This window comes from Ambystoma mexicanum, chromosome 1q (assembly GCF_040938575.1).
Source record: "Ambystoma mexicanum isolate Mex_15411 chromosome 1q, UKY_AmexF1_1, whole genome shotgun sequence".
Lineage (NCBI taxonomy): Eukaryota > Metazoa > Chordata > Amphibia > Caudata > Ambystomatidae > Ambystoma > Ambystoma mexicanum.
The window spans coordinates 264,816,073-264,835,344 of NC_090922.1; the positions used below are offsets into that span (position 1 = coordinate 264,816,073).

A 19,272-nucleotide genomic window follows, 5' to 3' on the forward strand; every position below is an offset into this window, starting at 1 on the left:
GCTGGTCATTAGGGCCAGTGACATCACAGGGGTTTACACAGAAGCCAGGTAGGTGGCAGTACATTCATCTTGCCTCGTCACTCTGAATCACCTTCTTTTCAGGTGTTTATGATCCAGTTTGACTCACAGCCACTTTGCTGCCCACTCACTGGGTTTTTGGGATCTTCGTCTTGTAAATAAGGTAGTAGCCATGCGTTTTCTCTTTAGGAAGTAAAACATGTAATTGTGTCTCAGGCCTCGCTCAGGAGTACAGGGCCAGATGCTGTACCAGCTGACCTATTTATAATTGTGTTGTAAATCTTGGCATGCTTACAAGTGTATTTAACATCATGTGTCTTATAATCATATTTAACATCATGTGTCTTATTGGATTGTATAGGAATTTGTCCAAATCTTATCGCCTTTACTCCCTTCTTGATGGGACATCAATGATCTTTGGGAGATTTGTATAATCAGTGTTGGCTATGTGGGCATATGATATGGGAATCATGGGCAATGCCCTAGGTCTCTTCAGGCATGGGTTGGTATGGGAGAGCAAACAGTGAATCTATATTTGCTGAGCACTATTACTTTGTTTATACAACCCCTATCTACATGTCCTTCATGAATCTCTCCTCTGCCCTTTACATGCTAAACCAGCCAACATTATGGGAAACCCTGAGAGCCATGCAGATCCCTCGCCCACAGCTACAGTAAGATACCAGGGCCTGCGTGAGATATGGCCTTAGAGAGAAGTGCACAAAGGGCTTTGTAGTTGTCGGAGCTGTTTGGCAATGGTGCCTCTAGGCCCTGCTCCTATTAAACATTTATACCAACTCCCTGTAGTGGGAGTTGGTGGACAGAAGTCGGTATGTTCCACTAATAGGAGAGAGGTCAGTGCCCTGCTTAGCTACACATACAAGACTTTCATCCTGGCGAGACCCCAAGTGCCTTCTGGAGCTGATTGGCTTGTAGGAACCGAGAGCTCCCGGTCAATAAAGGTAAATCCAGGATATTAATAATAGGAAGTTAAAGGAATAAAAGTACCCTTTCAGTCATATTGGAACAAGTAAAGCAATTTAATTATCTTAGCACTGTGTTATGTGAAAATCTAAATCGTTCTGCCCATATATGCAAGCAAGCCATGTTTATGATTCAAGTGCATAAAGTTTATTGGCAAACAATCAATTGAGGAGATCTTTCATATGTCATTCACTAAAACACAGGCCATTGGCTTCTATGGCTCTCATGTTTGGGACCAGGACCCCTATGGAAAAATACAGAAAACAAAGTCCTCATTTTTTTTAAAGAATCCACCCGGACCTTTGTACTTTATACTGATCTAAATCTAAACGATATTTCGAATGAATTGTATCCTGCCACGCAGTGCTCCAGATAAGATTTTGAGGTGGGAGTATTTTACTCCCTATTTTTAAACTTTGAGAGTAAATGTGATTTTAAGTGTGTCAAAATTACTTTCCTCTTTTGCAAGAGAGTAAAATGTATGTGTCATCCAGCAGACGTGTGCAAAAACTGTATGGAAATCATTACTAGGTGGCAGCTTTCTGTATTGTGACAGAATACACCTTTCATTATTTCTTTAAGTCTGGCCATTTGAGCTTTCCTGTATATTTTTAAATGTTTAAAACAAAAACCTAGCCAATTACATAGTAAAGCAAGCATGAATTGCATTGTGTGTTTTGAGGTTTCGATAGCAGAATTGTCTTTTGCTGTTTATTGAAAGCCCTCATTTCCTGGAGCCATTACTACCTAATGGTATGCCAATGTTATGATACAAGTGTGTAGGGAGGCAAGGAATCCATGCTAAATTCTATATCTAATCTCATGGTGAAATGGTTATTTATACAGCACTTTAGGCAAAGCACTGTCCATAGAACATATGTATCCCAAAAATTATCACCCAAACAAAGTCGATACTCCTTTATCGACCTCGAAAGGATGACAGACTGAGTTAGCCTTGCCAGGATTCGAAACTGCAACCTACAGATCAGGTTCCGATCTCAGCAACGAGTGCTCAACTGGCTGAGCTATCTTATTGGCTAACATCCTTCAGAGGTCATTTAACTGAGTATCGACTGAGGTATAATAATCACAATGCCTAGATGTTGGACGTACCACGTATGAAGCGCTACATAAAGTTAAATACCTATCTGGATTATCACAGGGACAGGTTTTGCTGAGTTTCTATTTCAAGTACACATGGAACTGTTTTTAACAGCACTTGCACTTCCTGGAGAGTCAGGTTTTGGATGTTTTAATTTTAGTCTTCAAGATTTGAGAGGCGAGAACACCTGTGATTGGTGTAATGACAATTACTCACCCTTGAGCAAAGACTGCTGCCACTGACCATTTATAGTAAAGTACCCCATTGACTGCAAGGTTGAATGGATGTAAACTAGACCATGCATAGTCATCATTTTACCACTGTTTTTATAATTAGGGCAAAATTTCAAGTGTAATAATTATCTGCCTCCACATGATTATGCACACAGCACAGGAAGTCTGAAAAATACAATGAAGATTCCCCCTGCTAATAGCTCAGGGAGCTCTTGATTCTATTAAAGACAAGGAGGTGAGCATTAAGCTTCATCTTCTTTATTTTCCACTCTCCAGCAGTTTCAACAAATATAAACTTTGTAAAACTTTCATTTAAAACTTTAACTTTTTTTTTTTTTCAAATAAACTTCAAGTCCCATCAATCCTGTATTCCCATAGTCTCTGGCCATGTGACCTAGTCCTTCCTGTTCCTCTGTCCTTCCTCTTCTTTGACTGCTCCAACTGCAATCCTTCTTTAACTGCATAACTAACTGGTCAACTTGCGCAGAACCTCCTGCTTTGAGCTGGATTGGTCTCTCTCATTTGAACTTGCGAGTTGGCTCCAGGCAACCTGATCTGATTAGGACTTTCAGCTGTTCTTTTGCTCATCCCCTAATGCCAGGAAGAAACAAAAATTGTATATGTTAGGGCGGGGAACACACACCCTATTCTGGAAGGAATAGTCATGTTAATTATCAACAATGCCTCACATCAATTCTTCATCATTGCATCCACCTGTGTATTCGGGACGGGAATTTAATGCTCGCCTCCTTGTCTTTAATAGAATCAAGAGCTCCCTGTGCTATTAGCAGGGGGAATCTTCATTCTATATCAAGACGGAGGCGAGCATTAAGCTTGTTCAAAGCTTCGTACCACAGCATCTGCTATTGTGTTTATTGGCCTAAAATAGAACGTTCTGAACGTTGAATCACTAGCCCAATCTGCTGCTTTCATGATATCTTGCAATGCTGCGCCTTGACCTAATGCTTTCGAGGCCATCGCACCTCTGAATGAGTGTGCATCGAATTTGGACATATCAATGCCTGCCGGGTTCATAATGTCCCTAACCCATCTCGCTATAGTGGCTGTTGCTACTCCTCTATGCGGTTTCCTACGCTCTATCAATAATTGAGTTATTCCTGCCGGCCTCACTCCTGCTGTTCTGTTCTCGTATTCTTTAATACATGTCGCCACGCACCATTTAGGGTGGTCTTGCATATATGGGTAAGTGATCGTAGAGGAATCTGTTTTCGTCCTTCTGGCTATGTTGAAGGTCACTCCTTCTGGCCCATAAGTCTTCCGATTGATCTCTGATGCTTTTACGTCTGCTACTCTCCTGCATGATGCCATGCACAGGAGCATAGCTAGTTTTCCAGACAACTGTCCCATGGACAGATATCTGTTGTTGGGCCAGTCTGCTAGGAGCTTCAGCACTATCGACACGTCCCATAGAGTGTCGTATCTTGGTTGCAGGGGTTTCCTAAATCTTATCCCTTTCAGGAGCCTGAACACAGCTATGTTTTCCTTCTATCGGCAGATGTCCTGCTGAGATTGCGGATCTATAAACTCCTACAGTCCTGTAAGCTTTATCGTCTTGTAGAAGTTCTGCTAAAAAATGTATTATTTCGACTAGAGAGGCAGAAACGGGATGAATACCTCTCCTTCTGCACCAAGTCGACCACCTATTCCAAGCTGCGTCGTAGCTTCTTCTGGTAGAGGGTGCCCAGGACTCGGCGATGAGGCTCGCAGCCTGTGCCGAAATTCCTGGGAGATTCCAGCGTCTCCTGCTATCCTGCACACTATGAGCGGTAGAGTCCCCTTCACTCTCAGAGGGTGATATGACCCAACTAGGTCCGTGAGCAGGCTCACTCCTTGAGGTAATCGTCTCGGGTAATCTATTAACAGCTCCATGAGCGTCAGAAACCATACTTGCGATTTCCAGATCGGAGCTACTACTATGAGGCTCGCCGCCTCCCTGCGCACTTTCGCTAGTACCCTGCTCATCATTATGAATGGTGGGAAAGCGTACAGTACCTGGTCTCTCCAATCCTGCAGGAAAGCATCCACCCCTGCTGCTGCTGGGTCTAATCTCCAGCTGAAGAATCTCTCTTTCTGTGCGTTCAGTCTGGACGCAAACAGATCTGTGTGAATCGGTCCCCACAGTTCTTCCAACTGTCGGAATATACTCCGCTCCAGCATCCAATCGCTGGAGTCTGAGAGGTATCTGGAGTTCAAGTTCGCTATCACATTCAGCGATCCCGGAAGTTACTCGGCTACTACTGAAATCCCTGATTCCAGACAGGTGTGCCAAAACTCTTTGGCTATCTCTGCCAGCAACCTGGATCTCGTCCCGCCTAAATGATTTATGTACTTGACTGCTGAAATGTTGTCCATTTTCAACAGAATACAGGAATTCACTTTCCCTTTGGTAAAAGCCTTGATCGCAAAAGATCCGCCTAACAATTCCAGACAGTTGATGTGCAGCTGGAGTTCTTCCGCGCTCCACCTCCCTCCTGACTGGAGATCCCCGCATCGGACTCCCCAGTCTGCTCGGCTGGCATCTGACTCTATTATCAAATCTGGACGGTCGCCGAAAATGGTTCTTCCGTTCCATGCTTCCATGTTCACCAACCACCACTGTAGCTCTGTCCTGGACTCCTGGTCGATGTGAACTAGGTGGTGGTAATGCAGACCTTGTTGTAGGTGTCTTATTTTTAGCCTTTGCAGAGCTCGATAATGAAGCGGACCTAGAAAAATCGCTTGTATCGAGGCTGCTAACAAGCCTACCACTCGCACTATAGTGCGGAGGGATATGACGGTCTTGCTGAGGCATGTTCTCAATTCTCTTTTTATGTCTCTGATCTTCCTGCTTGGAAGCTCCAGAGTCGCTGTCCTGGTATCAAGATGAACCCTAGGAATTCTAATCTCCTGGTTGGTTTCAACTCCGATTTCTCCTGGCTCACTAAGAATCGTAGAGACGGCAGGAGCTTCACCACCCAGTCGGCTTGATAAAGGAGTGTTTCCTTGCAGCTGGCTATCAGTAGGATATCGTCCAGATATATAAACATGCGCATCCCCTTCTCCCTGATCGCTGCTGCTACTGGCTTCATGATCTTCGTAAATGCACATGGCGCTGACGCCAGTCCAAAAGGCATTGTGGCAAATTGCCATAATTGCCCGTCCCAGTCGAATGCCAGGAAGGGGAAAAACTCCTTGTGTACTGGTATCGTCAGGTATGCATCTTTCAAATCTATTCTCACTAGCCAGTCGTCCTGCCTGAGCGTATCCCTGAGCTGAGGGGTCCTTTCCATCTTGAAATGATTGTAGACTACCCATCTGTTCATGTTCTTTAGATTTATTACAGGTCTTACTTTGTCCTTTCGTTGGAGCAAGAACAGTTGCTCACAAATTTTGGGAACGTTTCGCATTGCTCTATCGCTCGCTTCTCTGCTAGCTTTTGTAATTTTACATATAATAGCTTTTTCTCTATCTGTGTCGCGGCTAGAGGACGGGGCGTTTGGCCTTGCATGGGGGTCCCTATGAACTCTATGTGCATGCCTTTCACTGTCTGAAGGACCCAGGCATCGTTGGAAAGCGAGCGCCAGTTTTCCCAGACCATCGCTGTTCTCCCCCCAACCGGAGGGTATATGCAAACTCTCACCTGTGGGGAGGTTGTATCCTCTTCCTTGTCCTCTGCCTCTCCTCCCTCTCGGGAAGCGACCTCTTGGTGGGAAGAATGAGTCTGGTTGTCTTTTCTCCCAGTAGTTGTTTCTATTTCCCTGAGGCCTCCTGAATGCTTGTGAGCGACCGGTCGCTCGGCCTCTGAACCGACCGGTCCCACCAAAAACTCTCTCGGGGAAGATCTTCTTCATTGACGCTTGCGCCTTTTCTAGGGAGGCGTATGTTCCCACGAACCTCCCCATTTCTTTGCCAAATGTGTCGCCGAATAAGAGTCCTTGCGCTGCCTGGCCTGCTTCATAAGACAACAGATCTCCTAATTTCTTGTCGATTTTAAGCAGGAGGCCTCTTCTGCGTTCTGATGAAATCACGCAATTCGCGTTGCGTAGTTGGCACACGGCCCTCTGCGCCCAGTTTGCTAGGACTCCTGGGTCCACCTCCTCTCCAGTGTCCTTAGCCCGTTCCGCTAGATCCATGATTTTCGCTAGCGGACCAGCTATGTCCAGGATCTTTTCCTGGCAGCTCTTCCAGGAACGGTCTATCCCTTTTCTGGGATCTCTGTTCGACTTAGCGATGAAAGAGAGCATCTTCGGGTCGAGTTCCGGGGCTTCTGCCACTTGCCCGGCAAGTCTGGCCTCGGACACTCCGGTCTCATCCTCTGCCTTACTTCCTTCTCTAATGCCTTACGCAGCCTTTGCATCATGTATTTCGCTGCCCTCGGAGAGGGTACCCATTCCGATGATCTAGGATTTCTTATTTCCTCAGGTTGGAACATATCGGAGGGTTCCTCCTCTTATAGGTTGTTCATCTTTCTGAGCCTTTTCTTCGGAGGAGGCTGGCTTTCTACGTCCTCTTCATTCTCTGCTTCCTCCTGTGAGGAGTTCAGGGATTCTTGTGTTTCCTCTTCGCGGAATCCTTCCTGTATGTTGCCCATATTATCGTCCCCTGGGTAGGGGGTCTCGAGGCTCGGCACCTGCGATTTTCTCATGAACGTTTCCCTTAGTTTTCTGAAAGCATCAGAAGCCTCTGGGGCCTTTGATCCTGACCTGCTCTTCGCTCTTCCGGGCCTTGTTACACTCCTTAGGGCCCTTTGCTGAGACCCTTGTGGACGTGCTTTCATCAGTGCTTAAGTTTTTCTGGCTCAAAAATTGTTTGATGGTCTGGAGTCTCTCCTGCAGGGGTCTAACTCCCTGAGCCACTGCCCCTGTTAGTGAATCGCCCAGCACTTCTCTAAAGCTATAGGCTAGGTCCTCATGCGAGACTGCCTCCTGTTCTTCCTCACTCCATTCGTAATGAGACATATTAGTGCTGTCAGGTGCCTTAAATACCTTAGCAATGTGTAGTGGCACGTCCACAGATCCACTCAGTGAGGCTGCACCTTATCTGCACCCAGTATATGTTGTGCAGTAATTTCCTGGGACTCTTGCACTGTCCCTCGTGTAGATTTCCACTTAAAAGTGTCTTACCAAACTTAAATCTGATAATTATGAAGAAACTGGAGCTTATTACTGCTCCGTAGCAAAGCGATCGATGTCTTTGCTTCGAAGTCTCTCCCCACACGGAGCCTTCTGTGTTAGGCCCCGCCTACACAAGGGCGGGGGCACCTCTTACACAAGTGTAATGCTCTAATTCAATTGAGGGATTCCCTCTGAACACGCGTCGTGCGCGGTCGTTGTCTCCGCCCCCCCCAAGAGTGGGGGCTGGAGCTCACAGGTTATGCTGTGTGCGGAGAAGTTCCCGCTCGCGCTGTAGCTGACACGCGAGCGGGTGGGGGGCTCACTCGCTCCAAGCGCGAAGACAGCGCTGTGGAGCTCCAATAAATATTGCGAGAGGAGTCTGCAGGCCCCTGAGGTGCCGATAGTGCGGGACGGGGCCGCAGAATCCTCACATTCAAATCTCTAATTCCACCATAGAAATGTAACGCTGCGCCGCGCCCGCGCTTCTATGATATAACAGAAATGTACAATTATAAATAGTCACACTAAATCACTCAAACTAATACACCATGTCACGGAGCATATGAAATGGTTACTTATCTCTTGGAGAGCAGGAAAAGAAGAGGAAGGACAGAGGAACAGGTAGGACTAGGTCACATGGCCAAAGACTATGGGACTACAGGATTGATGGGACTTGAAGTTTATTTGAAGAAAAAAAAAAAGTTACATTTTTAAATGAAAGTTTTACAAAGTTTATATTTGTTGAAACTGCTGGAGAGTGGAAAATAAAGAAGATGAAGCTTAATGCTCGCCTCCGTCTTGACATACAATTGCGAAATACTATTTTGCTTTCATTGGAAAAGAGGCATAATTAGTTACAAAATGTTAATTCTCAATTGCAACTTATATTCCATCTTATTAATTATACAATCCTAAATGCTACGAAAATAAATATGCACAGTGCTTCTATTTGCTCCATGAGTATTAACATAGCATAATCCGAATGGAAATACACCATTCCTTTAATCACAATGTTGAGTTTTTTTTTTTTTTAAAGCTTCAGAGAAATACATTCTGTTTCAGAGGCTTTTATCCATGGCATGGCTTGCAATTACATCCATGTAAATAAAAATCAAAAGAAGCGTTCTGGTTTGTGACAAGTAACCTGACCTTTGCACTGCCCTCTGCTCTAACCTTGTGTGTAAATGTACACAGGAAAATAATAAAGCTGTCGTATTGCAAAGATTTTCATGCGTAAAAAGGCCAGGTATGCACCTTATCTGGAGGCCTGCTCCCACGTATTCCTCGTCTTAGATATATCCTTACCTTCTACTTTGCTGCTTCAGAAAAAATGTTCTCTCTCCACCAGAGGGCGCTCCACTCGAGGCTGCGGCGTCAATGTCCCTCGGCGGCATCCGTCGAGCGCCGACGTCATTCACTGTATAAATGCCTCGAGCGCGCCCGTTGGCCTTAGTTCTGTTTTTTCGTATATTGTAGCCAATAGATTGTAGTTAATGGTATGCCTCTTTTGACCTAAGCCTTAAAGGAATTTTGAGTGTAAACCACGTAAACTGTACTGAGGGGTAGGCTGGGAGGGTCGATGAGGAATACGTGGGAGGAACATCCAATCGAAAGAATGTTACAGTTGGTAAGTTACTTGTTCTTCGAATAGATTGTGTCCTCCCACCTATTCCTCATCTTAGATAGACTCCCAAAGGAGTTTTGTATCGGAGGTGGGAGTACAGAAATATTAGTCATGTACAGAATGAAGTACTGATTTAGCAAAAAGGCCTCCTTGTGAAGAAGTCGAATCTAGAGCATAGTGTTTTATAAAAGTGTGCATGGATGACCATGTGGCTGCTGCGCAAATATCTTGCACTGGGACACCCCTCTGAAGTGTTGTTGAAGAAGCCATGCCCCTGGTTGAATGAGCCCTCAGCCCATCTGGAGGATCTTTCCCAGCCAATCTATAACATTCAGTTATAACCAAAATTATCCCTCTAGATAATGTTTGCTTTGTCACTGCCAGTCCCAATTTACGGCCAGTGTAGCCCAAAAAAAGTTGGTCACACTGACGTAATCTTGCCAATCTTGAAATATAGAAGCTGAGAGTCCTTCTAGGTTCTAATCTATGTAGCCTTTCCTCTTCCTTACTTGCGTGAGGAGGAGGAGGAGGGTAAAAAGCAGGCAGTGTTATTTTTTGTGACCAGTGAAAATCTGAGACAATTTTTGGCAAAAAAGAGGGTTTAACCGTAAGGAACACTTTCTTTATAAAAGATGGTGTGAGGAGGCCCACTAGAAAGTGCCTGCAACTCACTTACTCTGCGGGCTGATGTAATTACCACAAGAAGTATTGTTTTTAAAGTAAGGAGCCTTAACAGACAAGAATGTAAATTCTCAAATGGAATGCATGTGAGGAACTTTAATACTAAGTTTAAGTCCCACACAGGTACTTGAAAAGGTATTGGAGGAAACACATCATTTAGACCTTTTAAGAATTGTGTTAGCAAAGGTATCTTGAAGTAAGATTCTTCCTCTGTTGAGCGCTTGAAAATAGATAGCGCTGCTAAATAACCCTTTATCGTGCCAACCTGGAGCCCCAGATTAGCCAAGTATAACAGAAAATACAATATTGTGGGAATATTACACTGAAACGGGTCCAGATTCTTATCTCTGCACCAGTTACTGAACTTGTTCCAATGACACCGGTACAGAGATTTAGTTGCTGGCCTTCTGGCCGAAAGCAAGATCTCCATGACGTCATCCGGAAGGTCACAATCCTTGTATCTCAGCCTCTCAGAAGCCATGCGTGCAGGTTGAGTGTCTTGACCTCTGGATGGAGAATGTGACCTACCTCTTGCGAGAGAAGATCCTCTCTTTTTGGAAGACGTATTGGAGGGCAGATGGACATGTATGGTGGAGAGAGAAAGGTTTATCCGAAGCATGTAAGCTGAAGGTAAAGATATATCTAAGATGAGGAATACGTGGGAGGAACATCCAATAGAAAGAACGTTACAGTTGGTAAGTAACTTATTCTTCTGTTGCTGTGTGTGTGTTAGACCCACTCTTCATCGGTTGTGTTTGAGGAGCAGCTCCCTTGCTACATGGTGTAGACAGATCCAGGGATGCATTTACAGTTGCAGGTTCCTAGTGAGTCTACCTTGGCTCAATCACGCTCTTCATCAGTCCTCTACTCCAACATACGTCATCAGTGGAGATAAGAGAAGTGTTGTTCATCAGCTAAATGAGAGTGGTGTGGGACAAAGGGGGATCCAAAGCATAAGAAAAATAAAATTATGGTTGATTGTATTGTTTCTGCACATTAAAGAATTGAGGACTACCTGATATAGATACCAGTATTCATAGAGAGGAAGTGGCTCACTCGTTTTATGTTTGATATCATGTCTACAGGGAAAACATTGGCTTGGCAGCAAATGTTGTGTGACCCAAATAATATATTCCCTTTCTGCTCAAATGCGGAAGTGTCTGTGTTGAATCTTTTACCATTTCATTCCAGATAGGCCCACATTTGTTTTACTACAATGTTACCCTAAAATCTAGTGTTTTAAGACAATGCTTCCCTGCATTTATGCATTTTAAATTAATCCCTGATAAAGTGATGCGTGGGCATGACAAGCCTTTTTTTTAAACTGCACTACAAATTAGAGCTATGGATAATTGATGACACATTAATCTTTAATCCTTCGATGAAATATTATTTATTTTATTTGAGATAATTGGAATGCTTCTGTGATGTTTGTCCTATTTTATACAAGATTTGTCGATATGCAATGAAATTGGATAATGACATTTTTCATTGTGTTAAGTGTACATTTGTTGGTAATGTTTCTGAATTAAAGTTAATTGATTGACTGAATACCCTAACTGGAACGGAGTGAGATTGTTTGTGCATCAAGGAGCAAGGACATGATTGCACATCGCTATTTCTAGAACACCCCCAAACTAAGGAGGGGGCAGACTGTACCTGTGCTTGAGTGTGGCAACGTCTCTTTTTCTCCCATCTGTCAGGTCAGGTTGTTTACTACTACGTCTCTTTATTTGGTCTCACAGGGGCTCCATTTTGTTGTGAACAAATACAGGTTTTACAGCCAATGATACTGTAATCTGATAAATATGTGCTTTGTCCGACCCTACTTTGTTTAACATTTATTTTATAAATCCATTTTCTTTTTTAGCTGGTTAAGGAAGCAAATCTATTCAATCGATCAAACCAGACGCAGCAGGTAAGTTGATTTCACAAGTTTTTCTTACTTTCTATTTGATAGAACATTCCTTTTCTCATGCAGAATTACATTTGAATGATGAACATAATGGGGGCATTTTACACAAACGCCCCACTGCTGTATGAGTGAAAAGATTACTTCTGAATCATGTTAGTAGGCCGGACATGTTTGAGCGATCTCTTCAGTTATTCTTATATCTGTTTATTCGATCTTTTAATATCGCAAAACGCACTTTTCAGGATAATGCCACTGTCCATTCATTATAAAATTAAACCCATGTAACAGAAAATGTTCATAACAGAAATGTAAAAATAAGCAAAAGAATGAGCACGACTTTGGCTCCAATTCATGTAAGAATGGGTTTCTCTGGAAATGGCAGGATCTTCAGTGAGGTACAGGCTGACCTAGCCTGTTGTTTGCTATAACATTGTTTTTGGTTTCTTCCTGACATTAAGTTTGTCATTTGTCTTCAGTGTCCAGAGAGAGCATTCGATAGGATGGGACCCCTCACTGAAGATAGTTTATTATGCATCCTGGACTGATGTATTTAGGCACAGCCAGGGAACAATGTTTGGAGGGCCATAGTATTCCGTTGGTGGTCAAAGTTTTCTTTTGTCTTTTTTAAATGGTTTCTCATTGAAATAATGTATGCTGAACAAATGAAAATCATGGCAGATGGTTTAAGAAAGTGCAACTTCAGTAGTGCAATAAAAGATAACATTGTTATGCTAGCTCATTCGTGTTCCTCCTCTCCTTTCTCATTTCGTTCTTTCAATCATATACAAAGCCTTAACAAGTAATTAAAGGTTAATTTCCCCCCTTTTCCCCTACATGTCTGTAGTATAGCTACATACAAACACAATTGAACCCTTACGTGTCTATTCTCTGTAGTATTTATTATTCTGATTCAAGTCATTTTATTTTTTGGTCATGTAATACGCAGTTATTCTGTTTTGTAACATCCTTGCCCGAGAAGAAAAAAACTTCCTTGGTTACACTTCTAAATATAAATTGTACCTTTCAAATGTATACTTCTCAGACTTAGAGCCTAAATATGGATTACATATTGCAAAAACGTATTTCTTTTCTCTGTGTTTTCCATGCAACTCCTTCTTGGATTTTCTGCAGTTATCTGTTATGTAATTAATATTGCTTGTCATCAATTTTCCAGGAGTAGACTTATTTTTTAAATGTTTTTTATCATTTGTCAATTTGTGTCTCATTTTCCTATTCTCCTTTCTTTGTTTTATTGGATGACGGAAGCTTCACAATTCTCATGTGTTCCCAATCCACCCCTACTACCCTTTGCCACCCACCCCTCCTTCACATCATGTCTTTTCATTGTCTGCTTCCATGCACCGATACCCTTGCATCATCAGTTCCTTCCTCCTTGTGTTTTTGGTGTCTTGGCTCATATGTTATATTATGCTCTCTTAGGCAGTATTTGTAATATGCACCAGTAACCATTCCAATAGTTTTAAGTGCTTTGTCACTTTGCAACACATAATGAAGTCAAAAGGGAATGCTAGTGGCATATAGCATAGAGGGTGGAATTCTTGGATTCTTGGATGCATAGGTATGCATCAGTGATTTGACTATCTTCCAAAACTCTGCAAACTCATGCCATGAAGGCATTGGGGGCCTATGCCCAAAATAACCCATGCAGAGTCAGAGAGTCAAGGAGATGGATTATGTGTACAGCTGGACAGTTGCAAAATCAAGGTGTTTTAAAGCATAATTATTGGGCTACATGATGCAAAAAGACTATATTTTGTCAAATATCTCAATATCCAAATTTTACAGCTGTATTTTATAGCCCCTGGTATGGAGCCACGTAAGATACCCCCCCCCCTTGCAGTAATTAGCCCCTGCTGTCAACAAAATAAAAGTTGGATTAGTGACCAGAGGCAACTAAGTCAATAGAGAACCTAATTATAAAGTCAGTTTTACTTTTGTGACTATTCCAGACTTATGTTGGACCTATTGTGCTATTTGACTGGGCACTTGGCATATGTTGACGGCATTTAGGAATGTGGGATTATACTTTACACGTTATGACCATAACATGCTTATAGTGGTATTATTGAAGAATTTGAGGTTGCATTTGGTATATAAAGCTATCGCCAGGAGGATGGGAGGATATATCTTAAATTTGGTGTCTTACCAAGCAAATGTAGGCAGTACTGGGGCATGTTAGCCTATACTGTGCATATGATGGCAGCACTCAGACCGGTCCATTTGAGAGATGCTTTTCCCCTGGATTTTCCTTTGATTTCGGTTATTCGTAATCGTTCATTTTCCCCTAGTAAATCCAGAACTACAAGTCCCAGAATGCAAGGAATAAACGTCCTGCACTAGTAGCCCCAGAGTAGAGCTGGGGTTGTTGGCTTATATGCTGCATATGTGGGGTTGTACCTCAGCATGTTACTATTTCAAGAATATCCTGGCGTTATTGGGGTATTTGATATTGAACTTGACATGCAACAGCCAAAACCTATTGGCTTTGTTAATGCATGTTTCCCCTTGCATTGTCCTTTTCCTTACCCCGTTTCTGTCCTTTTTTTTGGTTCGTCTATTAGGTGGCCCTAAAGTGCTACATATAAATCAAAGCAATTGCATTGGAGCACAGCTAGAAGAGAGAGAGATGGGATCTCAGGAGGGACTCACATTTTGTAGTCATTGTTTGGTTATTTACCCACCCATTGGCTGCCCTTGGCCATGCTAACCTGTAAGGCCATAACCACTCTTTACTGGACCTGCCCTGCTCAAAACACATCCTCGTAGGATCTCTTTGAGCTAGCTTTATCAAGCAGTAACCTCACACTTTATACTATAAGTGCCTGTCAGTGTACTTCCAAAGCAGTCTTTTGAGAGTTAATGGCTTAATTTCAGTTGTAAATGTGCTATTGTGTAATAACCATTTATTTCGTTATTTATTGGGTATTTATAATGCACCTATACACAATGTGGTTCGAGGCGCAACAAGACAAGGGGGGGGGGGACAGGGAGAACACAACAAACGGTCCTACTAGGCCTTGTGACATTCGGATAATGCAAGTGCAGTAACGAGAAGTGCAGGGGAGAGGGGAGGAGGGGTGCCGATCTGGGCAGAAAGGCCAGCGAGAAAGCAAGTGCCAGGGGAGGCCAGGGGGACAGAGCCAGGTGAAGCAGAGAGGGCAGAGTAGGGAAGGTCCACAAGCTGAGTACGAGGTAAGTGGCTGGAGGACTACAGGGGGGCAGGCCCCGCCAGGCTAATGCAGTGGGAGGGGCCCATAAGGCAAGTGCAGGATGAGGGGGCCAGGGGAGACCAAGTGCAGGGGTAGAGTGGACTAGGGCGGCCTGATCACTGTAATAATCTGAGGGAACCAGGCAGCCAGTCAAGAGGAAGACCGGGGCATTAGCAGGGGAGGGGGTGAGGGAAGGAAGAAGAGAAAAGGAAGGTTTTGTGGGTCTCCTGGAACTGAAGGAAAGCGGCGCAAGTCTGAGAGGGGCAGGGAAGCCATTCAAGAGGAAGACACCTGCAGAGTAGAGATCTGCCCCCCACTCTCTGCTTGGAAAAAGTCTGATCTGCAGAGAGTTGGAGCTAGAAGACTGAAGGGCTCTAGCAAGAAGGTATTTAGGAATAGAGAGTTGGATGTAGCGGGGTCCCAGGCCCCAGAAAGCTTTGTGGATGATGCAGAGGGTCTTGAACTTGATTCTTGCAGCAACCGGGAGCCAGTGGAGAGATGTTAGGTCTGGAGAGATGCAGTCCCTGTGCTTGAGGCCACAGATAAGTCTCACAGACCTGTTCTGGATTAGTTGAAGGGGGTGAAAGGAGGAGTTAGGCAAGTTGAGGAAGAGTCTGTTACATTAGTCCAGCCTGGAGAGGACCAGAGCTCTGAAGACATTGGCCCTCATTACATGTTTGCCAGTCCAGAATTAACGGTGCCGGTAAAACCATACCAGCACCGTTTTCCGGACCGCCAAACTACGAGTTCTGCGGGCGGCTGCCGTACCGCCTGCCAGGCCTAACTGGGCAGAACGGCACTCGGCCGCAGAGATGCATGGAAACACCGGCACCATTACGACATGGTGCCGGTGTTTCCACGGTCCCCATTCTTAAAAGAATTGCTGGTGCCAGATTTACCGGACCACCGGGGTTGTAATGCCCAGGTAAATCCGGCATGTCCGGCAGCAGTAATTCACTATGGGTCCGGCGGCAGCCTCCTGGTTTTACCGGCACGGCTACCACCGGACTCGTAATGAGGGCCATTGAGTTTCTGGGGGAAGGTGAAGAAAGGGAGAATGCCTCTGAGGAGGTGCAGCTGAAAGTGGGCCTTTTTGTCAAGGTCTGTGATCTGAGGAGAGAAGGAGATGGAGGAGTCGAAGATGACCTCAAGGTTTTTTGCCTCACACAAGGGTGAGGGGTTGGGGCCCATGGAGGGTGGCCAGAGTGTGGGAGGGAAAGAGGGAGCACGGGGCCAATGAGAATGATCTCTGTCGTACTGGCATTAAGGCAGAGATTGTTTGCAGTGCACCATGCTTGAATAGCAGGCAGGCAGTCAGGAATGAGCGATGTGGAGGAGGAGGAGGCAAGCTTGAAGGAGAGCTGCGTGTCATCCGCAAAACACTGGAAGTTAGGAGAGAAGGTGGAGATCAAGTGGGCTAGAGGAGCCAGGTAGATGTTGAAAAGTCACAGTGAGAGGAAAGAGAGCTGAGGGACACCGCAGGTGGAGAATGAGATGGTGGAGAGAAAAGGGCCCATTTGAATCTGGGAGGGTTGGTCTGAGAGGAAGGAGGTCAACCAGTCCAGAGCCAGCTCTGTGATGCCAAGGGTATCACCGGCCGATTTATCAGGGTGGCATGATTGACCATATCAAAGGAAGAGGAAAGGTCAAGAAGGAGGGGAACGGAAGGTGAGCCGGAAATCGAGATTAGGGAGCAAGTCTTCACGGGTGTTCAGGAGAGCAGTTTCCATGCCTCTGGCAGCTCTGAAGCCCGACCAGAGGTCGTGGAAACAGCCGACAGATTCAGTATGGTGGATTCAGTATGGCGGAAGCATGTCTTGATTTATAATTAATATGCTTTTCCTTGCAGTGAAGTCCCGTTAAAAACAAGCATTTACTTTACTAATGCTTGCCAATAAATCCCATCTGCCATTTTAGATTTGACTATAAGGTGGCTCTCACACCTATAACTTGAACTATTTCATTGGAGTGCAGCAAGGAGAGACATGGCATGTGTCTAGGGACACAGTTTGTCTGTGTTGTTTGGTTGCTTACCCATCTAATGAGTGCCCACGACCATGCTAACCCTTATAGTCCTTCCCACCCACTACCTACCCCTTTCTGTCCAAAACACATTCCTGGGATCTCTTTGAGCAAGCTCAGTCAAGCAGTAACATCAAACTTTGGCCTGCCAGTGTTATTTTTAAGCAGTCTGCTGAGAGTTGATGACTTAATTGCAGCCATAAATGCGCACCAGTAGGAGCGGCCCCAGGCGTGGGCTTGGTAGGGCTAAAGCCCTTCCGCTTTAAACCAGCAGGTGAGCATGCATCACTCTGCTGTGACGGCTGGCACAGGGATTAGACAAGAGCATGCCAAATTATTCACCTCAGAGAGCGGTGCATTTACTTACTCTTAAACTTGAAACATAACTAAATGCACTGCTCTCTGAGGTGAGAAAAACGGCATTAGCGTGATGGCAGCCGCAGCAAAGGAGGTTCCATTCTGCCCGTTTCCTGCATACCTGACAGAGCTGCCTACATAACTTTCAGCTGTCCCCTGGGGCGGGCACAGCACTATTGAGCCCCTGCCGCACTAGGTGTTTATTTCCGCAGTAGCCTGAGTGGCGGCGAACGTGAATAGGGCCTGGGCTCGAAGGGTTGGAAGGTGGGGATTAAAATAACCCTGCTGCCATTTTCAGGTGATCTGGGGATTTTTAATAAAAGGGATCAAGTTACGTGCCTAAACTGCCCAGTTCCACAACCTTTTCCCAGGAATGTATGCCACCTGCGGAGCTCTGTATTTACCCCCAGCGACTCAGTCTCTGTATTTATTCAAATGCATTTGATTTTGATACAAGTGATTTTAAAAGCAAATCAGGAATTTAAGAACACAAAGTGCGGCTCACAGGGCCCATCCATTCTGCTTATTTCCCGCTCACTTGCAGATCAGCCTACACAGCCTTTAGCTTTTCCCAAGCACAGCACTATTGAACCCCGGGCCTATCCAGGCTTTTATGAAGAGTCACGTACTTTTTTTGGGGTGGGGGGAGTTGGGGAGCGGAGTTCTCTTCTCTCCCTGAAGAACACTATTTACTGTTGTTATTCCTGCGCCTCACCTGGGTCCGGCAATCCCGTGGAGCTCTTCTGTTCAAAAGGGCTAGAGATTTCAAGGATTCAGTAGGGTTCAAAGCTTAAAATAAAGCGCATTGGAAGGTTTTCACAGCTGTTTTAAAAAATTCAGTTTTCAGAAATTAAATGATCAGAGTACTTTTTTCATCTGACAAGATGCGCCATGTTGGTTAATTCACATGTCGTTAAAATGTGAGCAGGTGGACAGTCACTGGATCCAATTTCGTCAGAATCGGGTCAGCTTTTCAGTGCCCCATGGTCAAAACATGGATGTTATTTAATTTAGAGAAATATAATGTTCAGCCTTACTTAATTATCTTTTATTTGAATAATGCAGATTGCTTTTAAAAAACAAATAAGCGCGCGCCCAAGCAAGGCCCCTCAATCCCGCTTGGCCGCGTTAATCTGCTTCTGCCTGTGAATCTCCTGCTTTTATATCACGCTCTACGAGATCCCCCATGATTAATTCACCTACATTGCCCAGCAGGTGAACTTATCCACCACTGACTTTTGACTTTAGCACTTAGTTCCACAACTATTCCTCTAAAATATACTCTTTTCTTTTGTCTAAGCTTGCATAACGTTCATTGGGGGAAGAGCTATACATCCGTGCTTACGCGCGATAGCGCGCGCGCACCCAAGTAAGTCCCCTCAAGTCCCGCTTGGCCGCTTAGCCGCGTAGCTGCGTAGCTGCGGATCTGCGGTCTACGGTATATTGTTTAAAAGCCTTATGAGAACAAACAGTGATCATTGCATCATATAAAATCTCATGCACATTATCCCAGGCGAAACAACGATCGACAACAAATTTTAAGTTTGTGTTATCTGTAACTAACAGCATTTTACTCCTTCTATTTTAATTTTTTTATTTTTTATTCTGTCTGAATTGTTCATTTTCCTATTTAAAGTTAACGGTCTGACCAAAATACGCAAAGAGCCATTCGGACAAGTACCTTTATGCGTGCATACATGCTCAAATCAAATATGCCAGACATACTGGAAATTCCATTGACTCCGTCGGCAAACTCATCCAAACCCTCAGCAAAACCGAAGCGTGCTTCCTCACGCAACTCGATAATGCTTACGCCTGCAACACGGACGCCGACTCTTACCAAGGACATTCGATCCTTCTGTGCCCTGCCGAAGCTTACTGCAATCACATTGAATGCTGCTCAAAACAATGTCGAACCTAATCTAACTTTCGACAAATGTAATGCTGAAATAAGCGATCAAGCAGTGGAAGTAATAAAAAATAATGCTGAAA

The 19,272-nt window shown here is 44.5% G+C and overlaps 1 protein-coding gene across 2 annotated transcripts in view; it reads left to right on the top strand.

Annotated features, from left to right (window-relative positions):
- The window catches only part of PLCG2 (phospholipase C gamma 2), a 953,330-nt gene that overhangs the window by 435,054 nt on the left and 499,004 nt on the right, over positions 1–19,272 (top strand). For both annotated transcript variants that reach the window (XM_069638435.1, XM_069638443.1), the window contains exon 5: positions 11,627–11,674. In XM_069638435.1, the coding sequence (XP_069494536.1) occupies positions 11,627–11,674 (48 nt within the window). The remainder of the gene's footprint in view (positions 1–11,626; positions 11,675–19,272) is intronic.